The sequence below is a fragment of the Ascaphus truei genome, chromosome 8 (assembly GCF_040206685.1).
Source record: "Ascaphus truei isolate aAscTru1 chromosome 8, aAscTru1.hap1, whole genome shotgun sequence".
In the NCBI taxonomy this organism is placed as follows: Eukaryota; Metazoa; Chordata; class Amphibia; order Anura; family Ascaphidae; genus Ascaphus; species Ascaphus truei.
Window position 1 is genome coordinate 38,576,866 of NC_134490.1, and position 26,666 is coordinate 38,603,531.

General features: G+C 45.3%; 1 protein-coding gene across 1 annotated transcript in view; it reads right to left on the reverse strand.

Moving 5' to 3' along the window:
* The window catches only part of TCF3 (transcription factor 3), a 105,186-nt gene that overhangs the window by 73,111 nt on the left and 5,409 nt on the right, over positions 1–26,666 (reverse strand). Inside the window, exons 3-4 of the mRNA XM_075611545.1 lie at positions 25,781–25,879; positions 19,658–19,730 (exon numbers count right to left, since the gene is read on the reverse strand). Of these exons, the coding sequence (XP_075467660.1) occupies positions 19,658–19,730; positions 25,781–25,852 (145 nt within the window). The 5' untranslated portion in view covers positions 25,853–25,879. The remainder of the gene's footprint in view (positions 1–19,657; positions 19,731–25,780; positions 25,880–26,666) is intronic.

Here is a 26,666-nt window from a genome sequence, read left to right on the forward strand (position 1 = left end):
TACTGCGCTGCGTAATCTTTTGGCGCTTTAGAAACGATAATTATATAGATATATACAATTTGTTTAAAACACACAAACTGTCTATATAAGTGTGCCCACTTGAATCCGGAATGACTTCTAACTACACAACATGATTTATGGAAGTACTTCAATGCGCAGCCTCCCCTCTGGACCCAACCATTACAGAAAAATGCCCACAAAGTTTCTTCCTAAATCCTATGCCCTCTCCTTTACCAAGTGTCTGCAGAGGTAAACCCGGAGCCTCTGCCTGGGGCTGAGCAGAGGTGTGTGTGTGTGTGTGTGTGTGTGTGTGTGTGTGTGTGTGTGTGTGTCGCAGGCACTGATAGACACAGAATTCAGGGGCAAGCGCATGGGCGCATGCTTCCCAAATCCACTGCAGCCTGCTACCTACCCTGTCCTGGGGCTAAGGGGAGGAGGAGAGAGGAGTTCATGGAGAGGGAGCTGGATGCAGCATGGTGGAGAAAAGAAAGTCTAGTGGCAAAGATCCAGGGCAGCAATGTGACAAAATGTTTGATACACGCATTTAACCCTTTACACCGCCATAAGGGCCAGCAACGCATTGCGCTGCAGGCCCCTCTGGCAATGAAAGGGCTAATCAAAAATAAAATAACTGTTCCTCTGGTAAGAAAATGACCCCCCCCCCCCCCCCAGCAATATATACCTTAATTCAGTGCTTCAAAAAATAATATATATATATATATATATATATATATATATATACACACACAGTGTTCGACAAACCTATACATTTGCTCGCCCCGGGCGAGTGGATTTAACCCCCGGGCGAGTAAATATTGGCCCACGCAGCACACGTTTGGTACTAGGTGGCGAGTAGATTTTTTTGTGTGGCGAGTAGATTTTTTGGTGATTTGTCTATATTATATATATATATATATATGCAAATATAACTGTATGCTCATCTGCATGTCTTAGGCAGGTCTGCAACCCCGCCTTTCCCCATTATCACCCAGCATACAGCACTTCCACTGCAGCAAGGGATTCTGGGAAATGACATGCAAATGAGCACACAGTGTCACTTTTTGCCTCAATAACCATTTTTAACATGGTTCCCTATAGGCTTAAGCTTGCTGCATGGTCACAGCTTTGAGCACAGCCAGGGTTAAGGTGCATACCCAGAAAACCACCCACAGACAGCTGTTTCGACCTTGATGGGTCTCATCAGTGTGGGGTTGATTTTACTGGGAATGCAAGAGAGGCTATGGGATAGGCTAAACCATAATACTGAGTTAAGTTATGGTGAGTAAAAAAAGTGACAAAAACCCTCCACAGGAAAGCAAATATGCAAATATAACTGTATGCTCATCTGCATGTCTTAGGCAGGTCTGCAACCCCACCTTTCCCCATTATCACCCAGCATACAGCACTTCCACTGCAGCAAGGGATTCTGGGAAATGACATGCAAATGAGCACACAGTGTCACTTTTTGCCTCAATAACCATTTTTTAGATAGATAGATAGATAGAGAGCGCACGCCCCATAGTATAAAACCGTATATTTAATGATGGGAAAGGGAGGGAGGGGGAAGAAATAAACTCACAAGGGTACAAGGATTAAAAGCATTTCGTGACAATATCACCACCATCCGGTATCTGTACTCGAATCAGAAGTCCATCAATCTCTCAGAGATGAAGGGGCAGTATTCCGTCAGGTTGTCCAGGGTGCATCAGATATTGCACAGCAAAACGTCCCAGGAATCCCAGAAAATGTCTCCTTGCTGGATGGCCTCTGTATTGTTTGGCGCTCGAACCGGCCTGTTCCTGCGCATGCGTGATGACGTAATGTCTGTGCGTATTGCGTAATGACGCTCCCTGACGCGTTTCGTCGCACACGGGCGACTTTTTCAAAGGGCAGTGAAGAGGGGATGCAGGAACGTGTATATATACCCTAATGGTATCTTAGCAACCCCTCAATCCAGCTGATAGTAAGTGAATGAATAGATAACTACTCAATAGACTGATAGATACCGCACTAGTAGTAAGCGAAGCTATAAGAAAAACAACAGCAAGGTTGTGTGTATAGTTATATGTATTTTCATAATATTTTGAGTCTCTTTTCAGTTTTTTATTTAGTCAATTGATTGTAGCCACATTGTATAGTATTAGCCTTGCTGTTGTTTTTCTTAGATATCGCACAAGTAGTAAGCGGAGCTATATCAAAGAAAAACAACAGCAAGGCTAATACTATACAATGTGGCTACAATCAATTGACTAAATAAAAAACTGAAAAGAGACTCAAAATATTATGAAAATACATATAACTATACACACAACCTTGCTGTTGTTTTTCTTATAGCTTCGCTTACTACTAGTGCGGTATCTATCAGTCTATTGAGTCTATATCTATTCATTCACTTACTATCAGCTGGATTGAGGGGTTGCTAAGATACCATTAGGGTATATATACACGTTCCTGCATCCCCTCTACACAGCCCTTTGAAAAAGTCGCCCGTATGCGACGAAACGCGTCAGGGAGCGTCATTACACAATACGCACGGACATTACGTCATCACGCATGCGCAGGAACAGGCCGGTTCGAGCGCCAAACAATACAGAGGCCATCCAGCAAGGAGACATTTTCTGGGATTCCTGGGACGTTTTGCTGTGCAATATCTGATGCACCCTGGACAACCTGACGGAATACTGCCCCTTCATCTCTGAGAGACTGATGGACTTCTGATTCGAGTACAGATACCGGATGGTGGTGATATTGTCACAAAATGCTTTTAATCCTTGTGAGTTTATTTCTTCCCCCTCCCTCCCTTTCCCATCATTAAATATACAGTTTTATACTATGGGGCGTGCGCTCTCTCCTCTCTCTTTTCTGCAGATTCCATACGGATGTGGTTAATCCCCTTGAGAGCAGCCGGAGACCCCTTCACCAGCATTACTATTGCACCATTTGTTGGACATTTTTGAAAGGACTGGTTTTTACTTCTTTTCCTTCTTTATTCACAGTTTGATATTAATATTTGGCTTTTATTTAACACCAATTATCTAATTGATTCATTAGGCACTTACACATTTATATCATGTTGGTTTATCCTTGGTATTAATATATTGATTTATTTTATTTATTTAATTGAATACCTATTCCTGGCGCTGCTTTATTGTTTTTTTCTTTAGATATATATATATATATATATATATTAGCTGAGAGACCCGGCGTTGCCCGGGATGTAAATGCGTAATAGGTAGTATTATTTATAAATCGTGGAACAATAGGTGACTGTTTGTTGTAAAGGTTGGATAATAATATTGAAAAGAAAGATGGAAGAAAATGTAATACGATGTTGTATAAAAATGGTTTATTGTAACCACACCACAGTACAATGTATATTTTGGTGCCATAAGTGATGTAAAAATCTGAGTCGTGTGTCCTGCTAGGGTGTGAGGCGGCGGGTGGCGCGTGGGTTGTGAGTGCTGTGTGCGAGTGGGGGTCCTGCTAGGGTGTGAGGAGGCGGGTGGTGCGTGGGTTGTGAGTGCTGTCTGTGAATGGGGGTCCTGCTAGGGTGTGAGGCGGCGGGTGGCGCGTGGGTTGTGAGTGCTGTCTGTGAGTGGGGGTCCTGCAAGGGTGTGAGGCGGCGGCTGGCGCGTGGGTTGTGAGTGCTGTCTGTGAGTGGGGGTCCTGCTAGGGTGTGAGGCGGTGGGTCAGTGATGTCGGTGCGTAGGGGCGGGAGGCAGCAGGTGTGTGTGGCGGCAGGTATGTGTCGAGTGTGGCGGGTGTCTGTTGAGTGCGTGCAGCGGCTGTGAGGCGGTGGGTGAAAGGCAGAGGCGGCCGGAGTAAGGGCGGGTGAAAGGCAGAGGCGGGGGTGGGGAGGCGGTAAGGCGGGCATGAAGGCGAAGGGCGGCGGGAAGGGGAGGAGGGGGTGGAGGAGGGGGGCAAGGGGTGGAGGAGGGGGGAAGGGTTAGAGGAGGGAGGGGGGAAGGGTTAGAGGAGGGGGGGGGGGGAAGGGTTAGAGGAGGGGGGGGGAAGGGTTAGTGGAGGGGGGGAAGGGTTAGTGGAGGGGGGGGGAAGGGGGGGGAGGCGGTGGGAAGGGGGGGGAGGCGGTGGGAAGGGGGGGGGGAGGCGGTGGGAAGGGGGGGGTGGAGGGGAGGTGAAGGGAGGGTGGAGGGGAGGTGGAGGGGGGTGGTGGAGGGGAGGTGAAGGGGGGGTGGAGGGGAGGTGAAGGGGGGGGGGTGGAAGGGAGGTGAAGGGGGGGGTGGAAGGGAGGTGAAGGGGGGGGTGGAAGGGAGGTGAAGGGGGGGGTGGAAGGGAGGTGAAGGGGGGGGGTGGAGGGGAGGTGAAGGGGGGGGGTGGAGGGGAGGTGGTGAAGGGGGGGGTGGAGGGGAGGTGGTAAATGGGGAGGTGAAGGGGGGTGGAAGGGAGAAGTGGAGTGAGGGGAGGTGAAAGGGGGTGAGGGGAGGTGATGGGGGGTGAGGGGTGGGTGAGGGGAGGTGATGGGGGGTGAGGGGTGGGTGAGGGGAGGTGATGGGGGGTGAGGGGTGGGTGAGGGCCGCTCACTCACCCGTCCGGCAGGTCCCACGTGGATCTGAGGCGGGAGGCAGCGTGTTGTGGCCGCTCTCCCGCTGTGTCCCGGGCGCTCGCTCGCTCCCCCGCTGACTGTAGCGGCGCCGGGGGGGGGGGTATCGGGGAGACACTGACACTGGAGGGGAGGGGGGGTGAAGGGGTGGTGGAGGGGAGGTGAAGGCCGCTCACTCACCCATCCGGCAGGTCCCACGTGGATCTGAGGCGGGAGGCAGCGTGTTGTGGCCGCTCCCCCGCTGTGTCCCGGGCGCCGCCATCTTGGGCACTAGGCGCCGCGAGGCAGCCTGCCTGGCCACTGGCTGTTCCCCCGCCGGGGAGGGGTGAGTTGTAGCGCCGGGGAGGGGGGGGCATGTATATGTGTGGGGGGGGGGAGAGGTGGGAGATATAGAGGGGGGGTCTCGCACGGCCGCTGACACTGGGTGGGGGGGGGGCGCTGAAGGGGTAATAATAGTGTGTGTGTCCCGCTGAATGTAGCTGCGCCGGGGGAGGGGGGGGTCGGGGTGAAAGCGCGGGAGACACGGGGAGAGGAGGAGGTGCGCGCGGGTGCTGCTAACTGTGAGCCCCGCTAATGTATGTAACAGTGTGTGTGTGTGTGTGTGTCACTGTGTGTGTGTGTCACTGTGTGTGTGTCTGTCATTGTGTGTGTGTCTGTCACTGTGTGTGTGTGTCCCTGTGTGTGTGTGTGTGTGTGTCACTGTGTGTGTGTGTGTGTGTCCCTGTCCCTGTCCCTGTGTCCGTGTGTGTGTGTGTCCCTGTGTGTGTGTGTGTCCCTGTGTGTGTGTGTGTGTGTGTCCCTGTGTGTGTGTGTGTCCCTGTGTGTCCTTTGGCCCGTCACTCCGCCTCAGGCCAATGAGAGGTGTGCGGGGGCGGGCGGGCCAAGGGACCAATGAGATTTCCCCTAGGGACACCGGACATCCAGGCAGGCAGGCAAACATACAGTGCTTTCACTAATATAGTATAAGATATATCGTGACACAGTCAGGGGGTCAGAAGAAAGAATAGATTGTAAACTCCACGGGGCTGGGTCTGTGCCTGCAAATGGTCTCTGTAAAGCACTACGTAAAACTAGCAGCGCTATACAAGAACATGTTATTATTATTACTACAATATCAATAGTTATACTGTAAAAGCAGGAAGGGGGAGAGACTTCAAAACCTATAAAGCTTATAAATAAAAATATTTTAAAAAATTGGGTATTTCTGGGTTTGTAAATTAAAAAATAAAACCGCAGTAACATTGCATTTCAACTAGAATACATGAAATCAACAGAGCTTGTAAATAAAAAGCAGTGGCACGTCTGGGTTTTGACGATAAAAAGCAGTGATACTCTGGGGTTTTCATAATAAAAAGCTGTGGTACTCCAGGGTTTTCATAATAAAAAGCCGTGGCAGGATTGCAGTTTAACCACTGTACAGAAGAAGAAAAGATGTGCAGTGTCCTGTGAGAGGGGGAGGATGGCAGCCATAATATGTATATGTGACCGCAGTGAGGATGTGATATGAGGTCCCTGCTTCCTGTGTTCTGTCACTTGTCACAGGTGTCCCCCCCACTGCTCGCCTTTCACACCCCTGTGTTACCACACTGCTCCTTGAGAGAAGGTAAAAGGGTGTGTAACCCATTCCCTGCCAGTGGGAATGGCTAAGGAGACCCAAGGCAATACAGCCGTGGGTTGTTCTGTCCATTATATTGCACTGCCAAGGGTTGCCCATCTGGCGAGGGGGTTAAAAAAGGAGACTCGAAAAAAACCCGAGTTTTGCCCACGGGAAAAATAACTGGGGTGGTCGCGGCCAAATGTGTAATTCCGCATTGCAACTTTCAAAACGCATGATACAGTGGACACCAGTAGTATACAGTGCAATAATTACTTTACCGACAGAAGCCAGCTCATGATTCCCCCACACCCGGTGATCAGCGGTATAGTGCAGCAGCTAAAGGGGCAGGCGTACATGTTTAACATGGATTGAAAGTAAAAAAGTGACACACTGGGCTTATCTGACAGTCACCAACCAGAAACCTAGTTTGCAGTTTCCCCAGTGTCTCATCGTGGTCAAAATATTACAGTACTAGGGGGGTAGCAGTACCATTTTATCTGCAAGCCCATAGTACCACTATTGTATTTGTTTTTTACATCACGTAAAGAAGTGATCTTTCTAACAGGGAAGACAAAAAAAAGAAAAGAAACAAACATGCATTTTCCATAATAAATATATTTAAAAAAATTAAATATATATATTACGGTCATATACTTGCCCCAACATTCAACACTTTTACATAGGTTTATCATCATTAGACACCGTACCACTACCTTATTGAGCACAGCTGTGTGGCATGTGACAAAGGGGTGAATCGGCAGGTTTTGGAAACCGTGGAATATACACAGAGGGGCTCTCTCTGTCTTTGATGTCCCGTCCACTGTAGAGCGATTGTCACCTTTTCTACCAGCCACAACCTTATTGTACCCGACTTCAAACGTTTCCCAAACACCTCTTCCTCCCCCCCCTTCCCCATATCTCATTTATCAGCAGTTATGTTTATTCAGTTGTTCCTACAACACTGAAACACCTCATTTGGATCACATTTTGCATAGCGAGGAGTTGCAATTTTAACTTGGCTGCAAGGAGCACTGCAGGAGTCAGGCTACCACCAAATAAATTGCAGTGCGTTATACAAGGGGATGGGACACTAATTCCCCACAGCTCTGCAATGGTGTCTTGTTTGAGGAGGGGGGGTGGGTGGGGGAGGAGAAGAGGACCTGCTCTCTTCCCCCTCCCAGGACCATAATGGTGTGCAATGCACATCTGCTTTCTGTGTAGTACCATATAAATTCCAGCCATAGGCCATAAAGAGGGGGGTGGGGAGGGAGAAACCCCTACACAAGTTAACCTATTCCTGCTGGGGAGACCAGTAACACACTACACCGTTATAATGAGGGAACCCTGTTGCTGCAAAGCTCACACTATAATCACAAGAGAACCCAGGGGTGAAGGATCTTTTAGGGGGCTGTAAGTGGGGGGGGGGGGGGGGAGAGGGGGAGGGGAGGGGGGAGAAGATACTCTGCATCATTGAACAATGTCGCACAATCATTGAGTTATACTGTATGAATGAGTAGAGATACAATGAAACAAGAGGATGAGTGTATGGCGATACCATAGTGCTGTATGTTCACAATGAGGGTGCTGAAAGTGTATAGAGGCAATCTGAATCATCATACAGTGCAGAATATTCAATGTCTAGACATACTTTTCATCGCTATACAGCGCATCGTGGTCATTATCAGTATATAGAGATAATCAGCATTGTTACACAGCGCAGCATTTTCATCATCCATGTACAGATACTCAGCATCATACTCGGCATCACTGTTTCCCGTTACAAACGCTAGCAGCGAGATCGGCAGCAGTCAGATGCTGCAGCTGCTTTTCAAGTTTACAGCAAAGGGAAAAAAACTGACTTGGAAAACAAGGAGCAAAACAAGGAAATGAGACGGGAACACGGAGCAGAGGAGGAGGAGCAGGAACACGGAGCAGAGGAGGAGCAGGAGGAGAGCAGCAGCTGCTCTGGGCTGGGAGAGAGGAGGGAATTGCAAGGGAACTATGTACTGTAGGGATACAGGAGGTGGAACTGAGTGCACAAAGATATATACACACACACAGCAAATCTTTAATTGACTGTTGTATGCTTGTAAAGTAATTAGGATGTCATTACCCTATATTAGAAATAGACGAGGAAAAAAAAATAGTCATTTTTCTTTGGATTAGTAAAACTGACTTAAACATTTTCCCCTCTGCTGTGTAGGACTGAAGAGTGGGAATCCCACGTAGAGGAAAATAAAACAAATTGGTGTGATCTGAACCTTGGAAAGATTCAAATCATTAAAAGTAACAGATTTGTTTATAGGTTTCTTTTTTCTCTAGGAAAACCAACTCCCAGCACACCAGCTACTTCTATTTATCTGTGACCGATACAGATTCAGAATTAAATTTAAATAATTGACAAAAATTAACTAAATTCTAGTTTTGGGGCTGAGAGCAAGTTTTTTTTAACCATCTTTATCTACTGTCTTTTGGTGATCAAATATACTAATATAGGTTTTCTTATCTGGCACCAAACGTGATACGCAGGGCTATATATAGAATTTTGCAGGCCAATGAGCTACTAACCCATACAGCTTACACTCAAATTTTGGTGCCTGAGCCACAGTGACTTGCCCAAGGTCACAAGGAGCGGACACATTGGAACCGGAATCATCCAATTCAAACATTACCACTGAGCAAGTACTACAGCCCCAGTGTTATATGTTGAAAACATCATTTAGAAATAGTTCTATTTATATTTTGTCTTGGTGGTCAGTCATCGCCAGTTAACCTATGAAAACAGTTAAAGCCCTTTGTTCACTTTTGTCCTCAGAGACGTTGACCATTTTATAAAGCCCAGTATCGCGGCCTCAGATCACAGCCCCAAATAAGCCGCCCTGGGAGGGTGACAGGACACGGCCCCCAACCTTCCAGAAGCAGTCCAGGGGGAGTCTGGGTTACGAGGAGGACAATAGCTGTTCCTTCCTGCGCTGGGACCAGCTGCTAATGCGCTCACATCGGAAGTAAAGCAACATCTTGGAATGTTATTTAGGGGCTTGCTGAAAATCCAGCTGGATATGGGATTTGTTTGGAAGAGGTTGGGTTCCTCAGGAAGAAGGAATGTCCCCATATGGCTCAGTCCAGCCCCCTTAACTCCTTCAGTACCCAAGCACATGAAAAGGCTCTGCATGTCTAATTATTACTTATATACTTTTCAACTTTCAAATCCCACAGGCATTAAAAAACCTATTACTTTAATAGGAAGCAGAACATCAAAATATAAAATCAAGGCAAACACATCAACATGCATAGGGTCTAGAGCTAGACCACAACAGCATAAACAGCACAAATTCGCATAAACTGTTATAGGAATTAGTCAACGTAACTTGTTCACTACCAGCAGAGGCAGTAAAGGGGTTAAAAATGGACCAAGAATATAAACCATGGACCTTTCGATATAGTCTTGAAATGCCAATAAATAACTGTTTTGGGGGGGTGGGGGGAGGCGCAAGATCTGACCCTATTAAATTCGTCACCGTTTAACAGAAGCAGTGAGTGTTGCATACATTCTGGACTATTTGATACTGAGCTCTTTAATGTCAATGTGCAAAAATAATAAACTTGTCTTAAATTGCCAGCCATTAAAATGACAGTGTGTGTTTTATTGCTGAGGGATTTCAATTGCAGCAAGCTCTATTTGCTATACTTGACTACGCAACTATTTAACAAGTCATCTGTGTCTACCTTGGCCAGCAAGTAATGGATCGGAACCTTTTGAATGAAATCAATAGGAGAATGAAGATGGGATGGAGTGCGTTTGGAAGAAACAAGACACTAGTTTAAGGGAACCTTCCGCTGTGCCTCAAGAAGAAATTTTTCGACCACTGTCTTCTACCCGTACGCACATATGAACGTAAAACTTGGACCTTAAATGCAAAGATAATTCGGAAGCTTCAGTCAATGCAAAGAAATATGGAGAGATGTATGATGGGTATTACCGGAAGAGACAGAAAAAAAGAATGAATGGGGTCGAAACCACAATAAAGTCTGTGACATCATCACAAGGGTGAAGATATTAAAATGGCAGTGGGTTGGACATATTGCAAGAAGAGGTATCCAACTGGATTCTAAGAGATTAAAAGACAAAGACAACCACCAAAAGTAAGATAGGAGGATGAGATCAGAACATTTTGTTGAAGCAATGTGGAGAAGAGAGGCTTGCAACCACAATACATGGAAGATCATTGGGGAGACCTTTATCCAGCAGGTCTACAAGGGATGATGATGATGGTGAATCTCTGATTCAAAGAGGTGATCAGGTACTCCAATACCAGTTATTGTTGGAAGTGCATAGGCCTGTTGTAACATATACAAAATAATTCATGGGGCTCAAAATCGGGCAAAAACATTTATCAGTGTAGATGAAAGTTTCAGCCCACAGCGGGACCTTAATTTTGATTTAAAAAAAAAGTTGTGCTAAGGGTCCAAGTAAGTGCTGATCCCCACAATTATACACACTAAGTAGAAATAGGTTTTTTATACCATCACTGATTCTGGGGGAGCAGCTCTTTAAAAAGGGTAGGGGGACCTGGGGGAGTGCCCCCGCCCAGAACATACCACTGCTGGCTGGAGGCAGGGAGTGCCCCCCGTGGTGCGTGATGCACAGTCACGACTAGCTTAATGCACACACTGCCTGCAACGCATGACAGGCGAACAAGGGCAGTGATGTCAGAGCCGCTCCCCCCGGGCCCGTTTACTATGTGCTAGGCCAGTAGGGGAGGGAAGAAATTAAAGGTTCAATCCCACACAGTGGCATTAACAAGTTGCTTTTGTTGATGGTTTCTCAACAAAAATTATCAGTGCAACCAGTTTCCTTAAAAAAAATATTAAATAATCCTACATATACAAATCTCCATGTATTTACTTCCTGTTCCAAAATGAACAAGTATCTATTTTCTTCAGGTCTATAAATCTAATCAGGTAATTATTACCCTTCAGAATTAGAACACATGTATATAGATTGTGGAAACACTCCAAAGAACTTGGTTACTATAGAGACATTAACAATTAAAAACTTTTTTTTAAAATACATAATCTTGTCTCTATTAATTTTTATTTTTTATAATGGCGTCAAATCGAGCCAGTGCCATTAGTTCAGGCTGGACAGGAGGCATCAAGTCTTCACAGATAATTACATTATCATAAACACCTTTAGTAAGTAATTAGGAATGTTATATTCCTTCTGCATTGGCATTCATAGTTCATAATTAACCCTTCTGCTGCCAGGGTAGTTTAGGGTTCTAAATAAAAGTACCGGTACTGTGCATGAAAAAATATAATTACATATAAATAAATGCACAAGAGATACATGCTGGGTAGAACAAGCAGAGGCAGGAAAATAATTAATGGATTGAAATCAAACAAGTCTGTGACATCTTCATAAGGGTGAAGAAATTAAAATGGCAGTTGGCCGGATATATGGCAAGAAGAAATGACCATTGTTGGCCAAAGATACCCCTTGCAATCCAGTCGTGTGTTATCAAAAGACCAAGGCGGACAAAAGTAAGATGGGAGGGAAATAAAGAGGGGGAAAAAAAAAAAAGAAGGTTGGAGCAGCATGGAGTAGAGAGGCCTGCAACCACAGTAACCTGGAAGATTATTGGGGAGGCCTTCATCCTGCAGTGGATCAACAAGGGCTGAATAAATAGACATAGTAATTTCTGCCTGGTGTAGGAAGAGCCCCCATTCAGAGCAGTCAGACGCTGTGACTCAGCGCAGGACACATGGGGGAGTGGGGGGGGGGAGGAGGGGGGAGAGAGAATGGGGTAGGCTTCCTACATTTTCAGCTGTCTTTGCGCTTTATCCTTTGTTTGCAGCTTTTTGGACCTCTTGTTGCCATAACACAACCTCTAGCCTTGTATTTATCTGTATCACTGCCAGGGTGCTTTGTGCTTTTTGTGTGCGCGTGTGAAGGGGAGAGTTTATATGAGTGAGTGAGTTTAGGAGTAAGTGTGTCAGCGTTCTAGAGTGGGAGTGAGAATGAGTGAGAGGGTTTGAGTGTGAGTGTGAGTGAAATTCAGAAGGGGCAGGATGCATCTGTGACACGCTGTGAATGGAGTATACTATATTTGCCACAAATGATGATTTTATTTACGAGTGCGATGGGATTTAAATTGTAACCATGTAATAAATGCAGTATATATTGCCTTTATTTTCTTCCCTTTTTTTGTATGGCCATGGAGTACAGAGAAGCGCCTATTTATCCCATATAAACATGGAAATGAATTTGGATTAGACCAAAGATCACCATAGATGATTTAAAATCTACCACACTCTACTTTTTTTCTTCTCTTGTTCTACCACCCCCGTCGTACGGTTGCATCCCATCTATGTGAAGAATGCTTTATCCCGGGGGTGGCCAATCCCAATCCTCAACGGCCACCATCAGGCTAGGTATTAGGGATATCCCTGCTTCAGCACAGGTGGCTCAATCATTCAGACAGCCACCTGTACTGAAGCAGGGACTGGACTGGTGTTACCAACACCCCTGTTTTAGACAGTAAAGACAGTGAAGCAGGGAGCAGCACCTTTATTGGAGGGGACTTCTCGTAAATATGTAAATGTACCAATTTATCAATCACAGGTGTCTGTGGCAGGGATGTCTTTAATCACGAGGGCCACAAGAGATTTCCCTTTACAACCGCTCCTGGCCTGTGGAGCAAGACGTTGCAGGCTCTCTGACCCTCAAAGGGTTAATGTGCTGCCCAACTACAGCAGCAAATCAGACATTGATCAGCAGGGCCGGAACGCTGCATCGGAACAGCAATAACAAAAAAAAATCCCTATGAATATATGTTGCATTCTCCGCTTTCATTACCAGCTCATATCGGATACTGTTCAGGTTCCCAAGCGACTGTCGGGCAGGAATACTTGACCAGTGACCAAAAGCTGGCAGCCGGGGCCACGGCTCCTTCCTGCGGCCAATAGAATTGTGCAACGTTGGGAGAGGACGGCGCTATTTTCTATTGTGACCATAATTGTAGTTTGTGGGTCACAACCTCCCCCCAAGAAATACTACAAATGTATTGGGTAGCAAAGAGGTACCTGGCGACCCATAGGTTAGTTCCATGCCCCAAGCCTCCTGGGGGAGGTAGAAGAATACAAATAAGACACAAAGATGTCCAAGATCTGTGGATTGGGTCCCCCAAAAAGGCCATTTAACCTCAACAGTGCAGGAAGACCGGGCAGCACCAGGATAATGTGATCGCTCCTGAAGCAATTGGTGCCTGGACGCTGAAGGGGGCTGTCCTTTTATTTTGTTTTGGGCTGGCCGACCTGCCCCATGAAAATGAGCGTGGGCCGTACCTGGCCCATCATTAGGGCGCTCTAAACGGTTCACAGAGTAAAAGGATAGTAGAAAGTATTATTTGGGTTTATTGGAAACTGCCTCTCCACCACTTTCTCCGACCCCCTCGCTCTCTGTCACTCCCTTCCCTGTAATCTCCCACGGTCTGTATCCCTCCTTGTAATCCCCCCCAGAGGTGGGAATACCTGCACTGGAGGATTTCACCCAGGAGTAAATGATTGACAGGCGACAAACAGGGTGGGTGTGAAAGTGTATTTATCTTTCTTTTATTGTTATATATAATATATAATATGAGACTGCAGTTCTCACACAAGGAAAATCCCATCGGAAAACTGAAGTGAGAAAAGCCCGCAAATTAATACAAACCACCACAAAAAGCAGAAGTGCATTAGAAAACATTTGTTTGTATCATGTTCATTGCAGCAAAAGCAGAAGCCCTCCATGAACCACTGTTTATTAACTCCTTGTTCGCCAGAGGGGCCTTCAAATTGTGGCGTAAGTAGTAAAAGTGTTGTGTTTGCAGATTAACTTGTATTTATGGTATACATTTTTATGTGAAAGGCGGCATGAGAGGCGTGGCTCAGTGAGCAACACTGACTAAACAATAACACACAGTCTGAATCAGGGGAACTGGGTTCAATTCCCGGTGTCCGCTCCAGGTGACCTTGAGCAAGTCACTTTATCTCCCTGTGCCTCAGGCACACAAAAAACAGATTGTAAACTCATCTGGGCAGCGTGCGCCGTAACGCGCGCTATACTGTAACTCTGAAGCACTCAGACCCTTTGGGAGACAAGCGATGTGAGAAATAGGTATTATATTGTCATGCGCTAACAACAGTGTTTGGTTTTTGATGTTTAAACAACCTTTTCTATACTCTGAGATATAAAATGTGTGGCTTTGCTGCCTAGTGTGTAAAATAAGCATTCTGATTTTCAATAAGGGAAATTAAGATTTGTATTACTTTGATAACTTTTAGTAACTGCAGAACCGCTTTAAAAATGTACTGAGACTCCAAGGAACCCATTCATGTATTTTAAAGCTTTAAAATAATCAACTATAAAAACACTACAAAAAAATACTATTGCTTATATTTCTAAACTATTGATATATTTCAATGGGTACTAAATACTATATGCCCTGTATGTACATGTGCATACCGCGCCTATTTTTGCTATAATGGCAATGTTTAATTGGCATGATTGGAGGTTTCCCTGCCAGGGACAGTAGCACCTAATACAGGACTCTACAACTTGCATCCCAGGGGTCAAATCCGTTCCCAGAAGAGGCTTTGGGTGGCCCTCTGTCTGCGCCTACTAATTTCTTTCCAATTGTTCAGACAGCAAAGTACAATGTTTTACACTGAAACTCGCTGTTAACCCTTTAAATGTTGGAGGGCTTGGCGGTAACACAAGTGCAACGGCCCCTCACCCAGTGCAGTCACGTGCTGGCTTTCCATAGCCGTCACGTGCAGACTCTGGCCATTTGAGAAAACCAAAGATTTACAGTTTCCTCACTGGTTAGATCGCGTCCTGCACTCCATGGGAACGCAGAACGCAATCTAACCTGGAGCAAACAAGCCCTTTGAACACTAGTTAAGTTACTATGTCATGGAGTCTCCAGATTGTCAATCTCCATATTGGGGCACTCAAGGGGTTAAGTAAAGGATAACATACGTATAACAGATTTTTATAAATTCTTGCAAAATGTTACAATATACTGTAGTAGTTTTGTAGTCTTTAGATATATTTAAGATCACATTACAATATGTTGTTCCTTCTCTGGCCCCTTTGTTGTCGGGAGATCCTTTTACCTTTTTTTAAATATATTATATACTAAATATGTTTTAAACTAAACAGATGTAAATTATATAATTGCAGTATAATGTAGACAACACTTGAAATGTTTGAACCATTACATAAAAAAATAAATGGCACACACCTTTAACTAGCTTACAGCCGTAGGATCCAGCGTATGTTAAGGATTCAGGAGATTCAGAGCAATGCGGGGCAGGGAAAGCACAGAAAGGAGGTGGAGGATCTCAGAAATCCAGACAGATTATATACTTGGATTCAATCCAATTGTGCATTGAAATTCAGCACGACTTTTAAATGCAAATATCACAAGAGTCGGAGCATATGGTGAGGGAGGCAGCTCGGAGCTTCTAATTACAGTGCAGCTCTAGGTTCCTGGGGACAGTGTTAAAGGTGCAGGCCGAAATCAACCGACGACTGATATCTGGGGTACATACAGCCGTAAAAGCCAGAAAGATCAGGTGTACAGTTTCAGCATGCTACTGTGTGGCTCTGCACTTTGCTATAGCGCGCTGCACTCAGCCATGTAACGGTTTAATGGCCATTTTTCGGTACCCATTCCTCCATTTCACATAGGATAAATGGGTGAAAACACTAAGCATTATTGTGTGTGTGTGTGTGTGTGTGTGTGTGTGTGTGTGTGTGTGTGTGTGTGTGTGTGTGTGTGTGTGTGTGTGTGTGTGTGTGTGTGTGTGTGTGTGTGTGTGTGTGTGTGTGTGTGTGTGTGTGTGTGTGTGTGTTCGGTTCCAGCTTTGCAGAGTCCAGCCAAGTGCGGCGGGACAAATGCGATTAACCCTTTCACTATCACAGGGGCACAATATACAAAACCATATAATATGCAGTTCTATATAAACATATTTCTTATTATAAATGTACAGACACTAACATATATATATATATATATATATATATAATTATCTATAAAGCAACATATACACACTTATACCAAACCGTTATTTATTACATCCATACACGCGGGGGGGGGGGGGGGGGGGGAGGAGAGTTTTATCACTGACTGTTCCCCTTGGGCAGAAATGCTCTCTCCCCCTCTTCCTAGTCTCACCATCCTGTTTTACTAATGGGGGGGAGGGGAAGGGAGAGAAGAGGTCGTCACAGCGAGAGGCCCCATGGGTTATAATTACTGACAGCAGAGGGGGCTGAGGATGCAAACAGACGGGGGAGAATCTCATCCCATGGCTATAGAAGCAGTCCCGCTAAGCTGGAATAACAATACAGAAGTTTTTTTTAATATCTTTAAAACAACTAAACAAAAACAATCAATATGATGGATACGAAAAAGATTAGCCTGACAATTTGCCTGTGGGTAAGAAGCACCTCAAACAGGCTGGTCACAAAGGAGAGGGGATAAAAGATCAGAAAAACCCTGCAAAGCATCTGGTTACCATGGAAAATGCTTTCAAATACATATTAAAAAACTGCACTTAAACCCAATAACTCCTTTGGCAGCAAAAGGGTTTAAAATATTGTGCTATAATAGGAAACGGACAATATAACTGCCATCATGACACGTGTGCCTGTGTGCAGTGTGTCAGTATTGTGCGTATCAGTATGTGAAGTGAATTAGTGCAGTGCTTAAGGAGTCTCATGTGCTGCCTTGGGGGTCAGCAGCTATAAACTGCAGAAGGCACCATGAACCAACCCCATCACTGACGGAAATCCACTCTGCTTCTGCCATTGCATGGGGTAACATGTGAAGGGGTCACGTCTGCATCCCCACCAGCAGACAGGGCTAAACTTCTCAAAACCTTTGCATAAGCAGAGGTTGTGAGAACACGTGTAATCCAGATCAAACAGCGGCTCTTCTCCCTCTCCCTACCCCCAGCAGCAATTAAAGAGCAACACAGCCTGTGCACTATTACTTGGGAGGAGGAAAGTGTGTGGGGGGGGGGGGGGGAGTTGGGGAGGAGAGAATTAAACATTGTTGCTACAGGTAGCAGACTTAAAAATAATATTTTCAGTGTCTTTTCAAAGGGGAGTTCTGTAGCTGGAGGGGGAGAGAAGAAAATCTTCTTTTCTTCTGCAAGTCGAGGGTGCCGACAGGCACAGTCTTGTCTCCGAAGGTAGAGCGCTCCATTAACTCCTGCGGTGCTGGAAGGGCCGGCTGCAGTGAGCCAAACAAAGGTGCAGGTGCGGCGCATGTCTGATAGCAAACGTCAACATCGCATCAGCTTGTGTACAAACTAGATCCGCAACCAACGGTCACAGAGGTCCAAAAGATTTCATTTAAAACAACTTCTATTTTCATACAGTTGGTGGAAAATAAATACATATAATTTACACAGACACACACAGGTTTACTACATCCGCAGTATAGAAGCATGTATGGGTCTGTGTACATGTGTGTGTATATTGTATAGATCAATGCATCTGTATGTTGAAATCTATATACTGTGCTGGCATTAGAGATCAGCAGCTTTAAATGGCAGGACATGCAACCCCTTTACTGCAAGCAACGCACCCCACATGCTCTGCTGGTCATTATAAAATCGCTCTGCAATGCCTTCCCGGCCCTTCAGGAAGCAGAAAGGTTACATTTGTGGTTACAAAATATTTCCCTCATCTTCCGCCACCTCCAGATTTGGAGAGGGTGGCAATTATAACACTATTACCCTTCAGCAAGGCAGGTAGCAGAGGCTGGGGGGGATTTTGAAATCACAGGGTGAATGAAATCTACAGCCTATTGTGCTGTGCACCGACACTATGAAAGTTCCCACGCGCCTCTACACAAAAGGGGGAAATATTGCGGCGCAAACACAGCATTAACCGCGGATCAGGTGGAGAAGCTTCAGTGACAAACTCGTTGTCATCTGGTATCACAGTCACTGTGAAGCCAGCTGGCCTGTCTCCCCCCCCCCCCCACTCTTCCCCAACCCTTCCAACAAGAGGCAGATTCCAATCTCAAAGCATCTCACACAATTCACTTCACCTCCGCTGCTCCCCTCGCTAGCCAAAATACAGTGCACCACCTGCTCTGTGCACCTCCATTTCTCTTTTAACTACCTCATTGCCAAAGTGCAACGTGGGGCTGAAGGGGTCAACTGGGCCAATAGACAAGGCCTGAGCACTACATCGATCAAACCGTGTGTCCTCCTACGGTCTGTAAAAGACTACATAGAGTCTGTGTATCAAGGCAGTGTGGGAGGTATGAAGCCAAGAATATTTTCATACTGTCTCATCGTCAATGTTTTAATGCACCTATTGCACTTAGTGTGCGCCAGTTTGTGATTTGGGGGTGTCAGTAAAAAGAGTTATAGGAAGCGGTTATATGGGGCAATAGGAGGAGTTATAGGGAGTGGTTATATGGGGCAATAGGAGGAGTTATAGGAAGCGGTTATATGGTGCAATAGGAGGCGTTAATGAAAGCGGTTATATGGGACAATAGGAGGAGTTATAGGAAGCGGTTATATGGGACAATAGGAGGAGTTATAGGAAGCGGTTATATGGGGCAATAGGAGGAGTTATAGGGAGCGGTTATATGGGGCAATAGGAGGAGTTATAGGGAGCGGTTATATGGGGCAATAGGAGGAGTTATAGGAAGCGGTTATATGGGGCAATAGGAGGAGTTATAGGAAGCGGTTATATGGGGCAATAGGAGGAGTTATAGGGAGCGGTTATATGGGGCAATAGGAGGAGTTATAGGGAGCGGTTATATGGGGCAATAGGAGGAGTTATAGGAAGCGGTTATATGGGGCAATAGGAGGAGTTATAGGAAGCGGTTATATGGGGCAATAGGAGGAGTTATAAGAAGCGGTTATATGGGGCAATAGGAGGAGTTATAGGAAGCGGTTATATGGGCAATAGGAGGAGTTATAGGGAGCGGTTATATGGGGCAATAGGAGGAGTTATAGGAAGCGGTTATATGGTGCAATAGGAGGCGTTAATGAAAGCGGTTATATGGGACAATAGGAGGAGTTATAGGAAGCGGTTATATGGGGCAATAGGAGGAGTTATAGGGAGCGGTTATATGGGGCAATAGGAGGAGTTATAGGAAGCGGTTATATGGGCAATAGGAGGAGTTATAGGGAGCGGTTATATGGGGCAATAGGAGGAGTTATAGGGAGCGGTTATATGGGGCAATAGGAGGAGTTATAGGGAGCGGTTATATGGGGCAATAGGAGGAGTTATAGGGAGCAATAGGAGGAGTTATAGGAAGCGGTTATATGGGACAATAGGAGGAGTTATAGGCAAACTAATTATTCACTTTAATACATAGACTCGTCAGTATATTCAAGTGCTGGGTGCAGTTAGTACTGGGATGAATCGGATAGATCCGTTATATCGGCAATGAATAAACAGAAGCAGGAACTGATGTCTTTACCTGATCCTCCAAACTGTGTGCTGGCCAGTGTGGTGGGCCTGCTTTTACCATTAGCCACGGGCAGAGGGAACATCTAGAAAACAAACAGAAGGTGAGTGATGAGACTCAGGGTTAGCAGGCAGAACAAGTGGAATAAGGAAGAAAAAACCCACAACTATTGAAACAAACACAAGCCCGCTGATCACACACCTCCCCTCTGTGATAGAATCAAGCCCAAGGCTCTTTATGGCATTAAGAGAAGATTGTAAAGCTGAAGGCGTTGAAATCCGGCAGGGCTTTAATATCCAGGTTATGTCCTGTTAAAAGGGTGTCGTTAAATCGGCTACATAGACTATTTTTATTTACTTTCTACAGAGCCATTCCAATTGCAAGCACCACCACGAAAAGTGCAGATTTTTGTGGCTATAATCAGTATTTTCCATGGCATGCGGACCGCTGGTCATGAACGGAGGAGGAGGTCTGCTTTGCTGGCTGTTTATGAACGTGCACTAATGACCATGCTCTGCAGATCTCCCTTTCCCAGAGAGAGAGAGAGAGACAGAGAGACAGAGAGACAGAGAGACAGAGAGACAGAGAGACAGAGAGACAGAGAGACAGAGAGACAGAGAGACAGAGAGACAGAGAGACAGAGAGACAGAGAGACAGAGAGACAGAGAGACAGAGAGACAGAGAGACAGAGAGAGAGAGAGAGACAGAGAGACAGAGAGACAGAGAGACAGAGAGACAGAGAGAGAGAGAGAGAGAGAGAGAGAGAGAGAGAGAGAGAGAGAGAGACAGAGAGACAGAGAGACAGAGAGACAGAGAGACAGAGACAGAGAGACAGAGAGACAGAGAGAGAGAGAGAGACAGAGAGAGAGAGAGACAGAGAGAGAGAGAGACAGAGAGAGACAGAGAGAGAGAGAGACAGAGAGAGAGAGAGACAGAGAGATCGCATGCAGGCCAGGAACGTTCAAATATTTGGGAGGAAGCAAGCTGGCACCTACTGAAAGAGCCCTACACACCTGCCTAAGTTAAAACATGCAGCCTACTCTGTAATTAAAACATACACACAGCAAGCTCAAACCCCAAACCCACTACACCAATTATACATAGATGTATGAATAGGAGTGCTACTGTGGAGTGACCTTTAATTTGCAGGTCCTGATATATACTTGAGACGACCAGTCTATTGCGAGACTTCCTCCAGTAGAGAGGTAAAGAGGCAGTGCAGAATCTGCAGTCAAGGGTTAACCTTGAGGTGGTTGCAGGTTTATAATGCTTTGGCCAAATGACTAATGACCTTTCCTTATGAGAACAGATTTTCTTTTAATAAAAATGTTTTACCAGGAAATAATACATTGAGCGTTGCTTCTCATTTTAAAGTATGTCCTGGGCACAGTTCTAACAATACATGGTTACCTTAAAAGAACAGAGATGATACAGTTAATTCACAGACATTTCATGGACAGAGTTGGGAAATTGGGTACAGGGTATAAAGGCCTGGTACTGTAGTTTTTAGTAGATGGCATTTAACGTAATAATTTGCCATGTTGGATGTAGCATTCAGGCCTTTTTGTCTTCTCTGATGTTGTCAGCTCCCCCTCCCCCCCAATCACAGAATGGAAGCCAAGGTATGTGGAGGGGGGGGGGGGGGGTATTTTGTGTTTCACCGGACCTCTGAATTCTACATGGAAATGTTCACTCGTTCGCTGCCAGCAACATATTGTGCTGGGTGCCCTCACAGAAAGAGGCCTTAAATTTGTTTTGTTTTACTCTAGAATTCTGCAGACCACTGCAAATGCTGCTTCAAACAAGTGTTTACAGAAAAAAAAATGCAGTGTTTTGTTTTGTTTTTAACCCTTATGCTCTTTGAAGAGCTCATGAAAATAGGCCGCCATAAATTACCAAAATTATATCCGGCAAATATTCAGAATGCCTTTTTATTATTAAAAATGCTGAATCCTGCCTGCATATATTACATATTAGTATTCAAGTTTAGATAAAAAGCCTGGCAAGCAGACATTTTAATTTGTTTCATGGGGGTAGAAAAGGAGAGGGGGGGAGAAGGCATCCCCACAATTTTCTAAATCGTATAAATGCTCTTACGAAGGCATCCTAAAAATACCTTCACTAATCTCTGCACTAATCTCTTAATATCATCCTTATTTAACCGTCTACGAACAGACAGCAATGTACCTGGTGTTATTAGGAGGTCTGCAAGATACAATGACAATAGCCATTTATTAGAGGGGCAAGAACATTCAACAAATGTTGAGATTTTATGGGGTGCAAGTCTGACCAGCCACTCCAGCGCTGTTGGTGTTAAAAAGAATACCATAGTGAATGAGATTTTGTTGGAGGATCATCCCCAAGTCTTCCTCTTGCTACCTTGTGTACAATGTTAAAGAGGACCTCTGTTTGCATAGCAGAAAGAACTAGGATTCATTAAGATGTATGAACAAGGAAGACTTATGTCGTTGTGTGTGATGGAGGGGAAAGGGAGGTCAGGACGCACCACTGGGACAGGCGGACTTGCAAGAGGAATGGCATTATGCTTCAATGGGCGTTACAGAAAGAATAGCGCAGAAGTTAACTTCAGAATCGGAATGGCATGTAAAATGTGCGTGTGCTAAGCTAACGTTACAAAGCTTTGTTTATAGCATAGAGTTAAGACTATCTATACAAAAAAAAAGTCTAATTAACACTTTCAAATTTGGGGGGGAGTCTGAGGGGGGGGGGTTAAAAAGCAGTGGTCTGATTTTTCTTGGCTAGAATGAATGTGGGTGCATTTTTTGTGTGCCAAGCAGGTACACAGCTCATTACAATGTTTCCAAACAACACAGGGAACATAATACATATACACAGCATGCCAGGAGCACCCCCTCAGGTTCTCACACCTTTTTATCTTCTCGTGGCACTTTATCCACCTTTGCTCTTTTCTGGCCCTCTCCTTGCACCTATTAAGAGCTTCTCAATACTTTAAGCACTTCCTATCATTTAACACACATACAAATTATATACATATAAAACATACTGCTCTGATTTACCCAAAACAAATCCCTCCCTGAACATAGACTCATTTAATTTACACACAGAGTGGAGAGGCAGGTGGTCTTTTCAGAAACAGTAAAAGGCATTTCCAGTGCAGTTTGAGACACACACACACACACACACACACACACACACACACACACACACACACACACACACACACACACACACACACACACACCTCTCCCCCTCACAGCAGCATCTTAATTAAGCATTTGGATTAAACAGTCTGCAGTAGTTCATGCAGGGACCCCCATGTACTGTGCAAACAGTAGTGCAATGGGTAACTTCCTCCCACAACAGGGAAAGGAGTGGGTGTGAGGGGAGCTCTCCATTTCCTTTTCTGTTGTGTGGGAGGGGTGCAAAAAGGATTCACTTCACTCATCTTCTAACCCTGGGAAATCCCTCTCCGAATAAAATAGAAGGTAGGTGAGAATTTAAAGTCTCTAAGAGGAGGACGGGGTTTAGAAATGGCAGGACTCCCTTGTGAAGGTGCCAGACAGGATATGAGAGCAGAGTGCAGGCTCAGTGTGATGTGATAAACACATGGGTGCTGGGTATCACTTATGGCTGCCACACTGCCCTTTATCTAAACTCTTGCTTAAGCGGAGCTAACAGAGCCACAATCCTAAATAATGGCAGATAAACCATTTCAATGTCCTCTTCAGCCAATTAGTAAATGTCATTAATATCAATAAGGTGCATACACACAATTATCCCTTTTGATAATTCACTCCATTTCCCAATATACCACATAGATCATCAACTCTCCGGGGAAGGTTCTCCCTTTGCCATAGTCATTTATTTGCTGCCCTTAACCCTACTGTTTGTACTTTATTTTTGCTCTACTGTAATTTCAGTGCTGCATGCACTGTTGGCACTATAATAATACAATTAAACACTATTTACAGATATACACAAAATGATGAATCTGATCAGTCTTAGTACACACAAATACACAAACTATATTCTGATAGCTAGGTATACCGTGTGAGATACATATAGATATAGATGTATAAACACACACACAAAGTGAGCCTAGTTCAGTGCACTCCAGGCATGCCGTGTCTCACACAGGACTAGTGAAAGGTGCAGTGAATGAAACTATTGCCCTCTGGGGCCTCTCTCTCTTCCCACATGTGTAACAGGCAGTAAAGTTCCAGGAGCTATGACACAGCTGTCTGACAATGTTTATTAAGGCAGCCCCCCCCCCCCCCCTGCTCACCCTTACCCCCAACCCCCACTCCAGTCTGAGGGGGTCTGTACACAGCCTGCAAAGCAGCAACAGCCCATTCTCTACTCCGCGCACTCCCCCCACCCCCACCTCACTACACTGCAGCTAGCTAACCCCAGACCTCTGTTAACCTCTTCGCTGCCACATGGCCTGCACAGTGCTACAGGGGAAACAAGCACAGCTACTTTTCTTTCATTTGGATTTTTACACCGAGAGGCTCTTTACTTTTTTCATTCACAGCCCTGCTTGCCCTTTAAAAAATCCTCCCCCTTCCTGTTTTTAGAACTTAAATCATGTTCCTATTTTCCAAAAAAAAAAAAAAAATTCCAAGCTGCTTGTCCAGATACTTTTTCACTGCAATGGCACCACTTTTAACCCCTGCACTGCCAGATGCCACTTTTGACAGCAGGACAGGGGTTAGACCCTTTGAGCAGCGTGTAAGGCAGGAGTGGGCAAACTCCAGTCCCCAAGGGCCACCAACAGGTCATGTTTTGAGGATATCCCAGCTTCAGCACAGGTGGCTCCTGATTGAGCTACCTGTGCTGATGCAGGGATATTCAGACCTGTTTGTGGTCCTTGAGGACTGGGGTTGCCCACACCTGGTGTAATGGATCTAAAGCACGTCACGAATGCATAGAAAACCTCACACACTGAAATTGGAGTGTGTTCAGTTTCACCCGCACTCACAACTTAACACTCATTTATTTGCTTTGCAAATGTAAAAGTCAACAGATCACCACAATATTGCAGAATACACAATAAGCAGGGGGCATAGGAGTTCGTAGCTGGAGGCATAGAACACCGTGGCGATTTCAATGCTGCGGCGATCAGGGCCGTTTTAGAGAATCCTGATGGCAGATATCTTTGACGAGCCACGAAGACCATGTTTACAAGTTAGTCACTCTCCAAAACAGAACACTGCAGATCGATTTCACCAAAAATTAAACAAAAATCTAGTATGCCTAAATGGGCAATCAACACTGAACGCAGTTGAACCAATGGCAGAGATAAACCTACCAGAAAGGTGAGAAAAATCCAACCCATCTGGAAGGGAAAGGGTTAAAATAAGCACCCCCTAATCATGTATTAAAGTGGCAAAAATATTAAAAATGAATGATTTGCTGCTTTACAAAAATTAAATCCCCCTTAAAGTAACATTTTCATTTAATGTCAGTGTAAAAAGACGTTTGTTTCCATTGATAAATGTGCATTTTCAAAAGCACTTCATGCCATTGTCTTCCTTTGACAATACTTTGCTTTAAGTCTGGTTACATGCGCTTCTTCATCTGGGTCTATGAATGGAGGGGGTGGGCTTGTCAAAGTCAACTCAACCTGTAGTCCATTGGTGCTCAACGCCACTTTTCAAGACCGCCTCAACAGGCCAGGTTTTAAGGATATCCCTGCTTCAGCACAGGTGGCTTAATCAATTGCTCAGTTGAAGATAGAGCCATCTGTGCCGAAGCTGGGATATTTCTTCAAAACCTGACCTGTTGGGGTGTTCAACTCCAGTCCTCAAGAAACTCCATCTCTACTCTAGCCTATCTCTCAGAGCCAATAAAGATGAGGGAGAGAAAGGGGGGCCTTGCTACTACAAACTCTTCTTCAGCATATAGTGATATCAAGGGCGCAGCCTGGAGGAGATCAAACCTCTTAGCCCCCCATGTTTACAAATGGACTTTGAAGCCTACAAGTATTTTTAAATGATGTTTTATTCACACAGATTTAACCCCTTAAACATTGCACTGCCATTGGTTCATTTTGATCCCAAGATGCCTGGGTAACCATTCCACTGCCAGAGAGGCGTGCAACGCATTGCTGAAGGGTTAATGGGGCACTGCAGCCTGGGGGTTAACTCTTACCATGCTGAAGTCCAGGAGGTCACTCAGTTCTTTGTCAGTGCCCACTGCATTCATTCTCTGCTGCTGATTCATAGTCCCCCAGACTTAATGGTGGCAACCCTAAAGATGGAGGTAGAGAGAGAGCGCAAGAGTGACTGGTCTGCAGAATCACAACCTAAGAAAACATGTGCACAGACACTTTAAAAACGGAGCCTGTGCAAATACTGGCGTTTTGATACCGCAAGAGCTTACAACGTAATACTCTGGACTATGGAAATGTGGAGCCAACTGGCTTCTCCCACTTCAAAAGCACACGCCGACAACACCATATCCCATTAAGAGCGAGTGCTGTTTTAGCCGTGTATCATGAGATGCGCTCAATAACTTGGCAAGTTTAGGGTCAAAAGCCACTGCTAAGCAAGGCCATTCTTTTTATCCCTGTCAGGGCCAGACTTGACACGCGCTATACCCAATATCAGCATATACGTACATCCCAGGGGCTAGAAAACAGCAGCAGCAGCGACTCCCAAGACAGAGACCACGGCCCAAAGATATTATATGCATAACAACCATTTAAGGGAACCAGGAAGCAAGAGAAAACATGGTTTTCTTTCAGAGGAGAATTTGCAGGAAGAATCTCCCAATATTGTGCGTTAACAGGGCGGAAAGGGGGGTTTGTAAGAATCAACACAGAATTCCTCTACTTCTCTGAGCCGGACGAGGGCAACACGGACCTGGAACAGAGGAGAAAAAAATTTTCCTCCCCCTATTCTTCACTGTAACGTCATAGCTCCTTCCGGTAATTATTTTCGTCGGTGCAACTTTAAAAACATGTTGGTTCTTTCATACACCAGCCCCCCCCCCCTCCCCACCCTATTAGCAAAGTATCCGAAAATAGCAGCAGTCC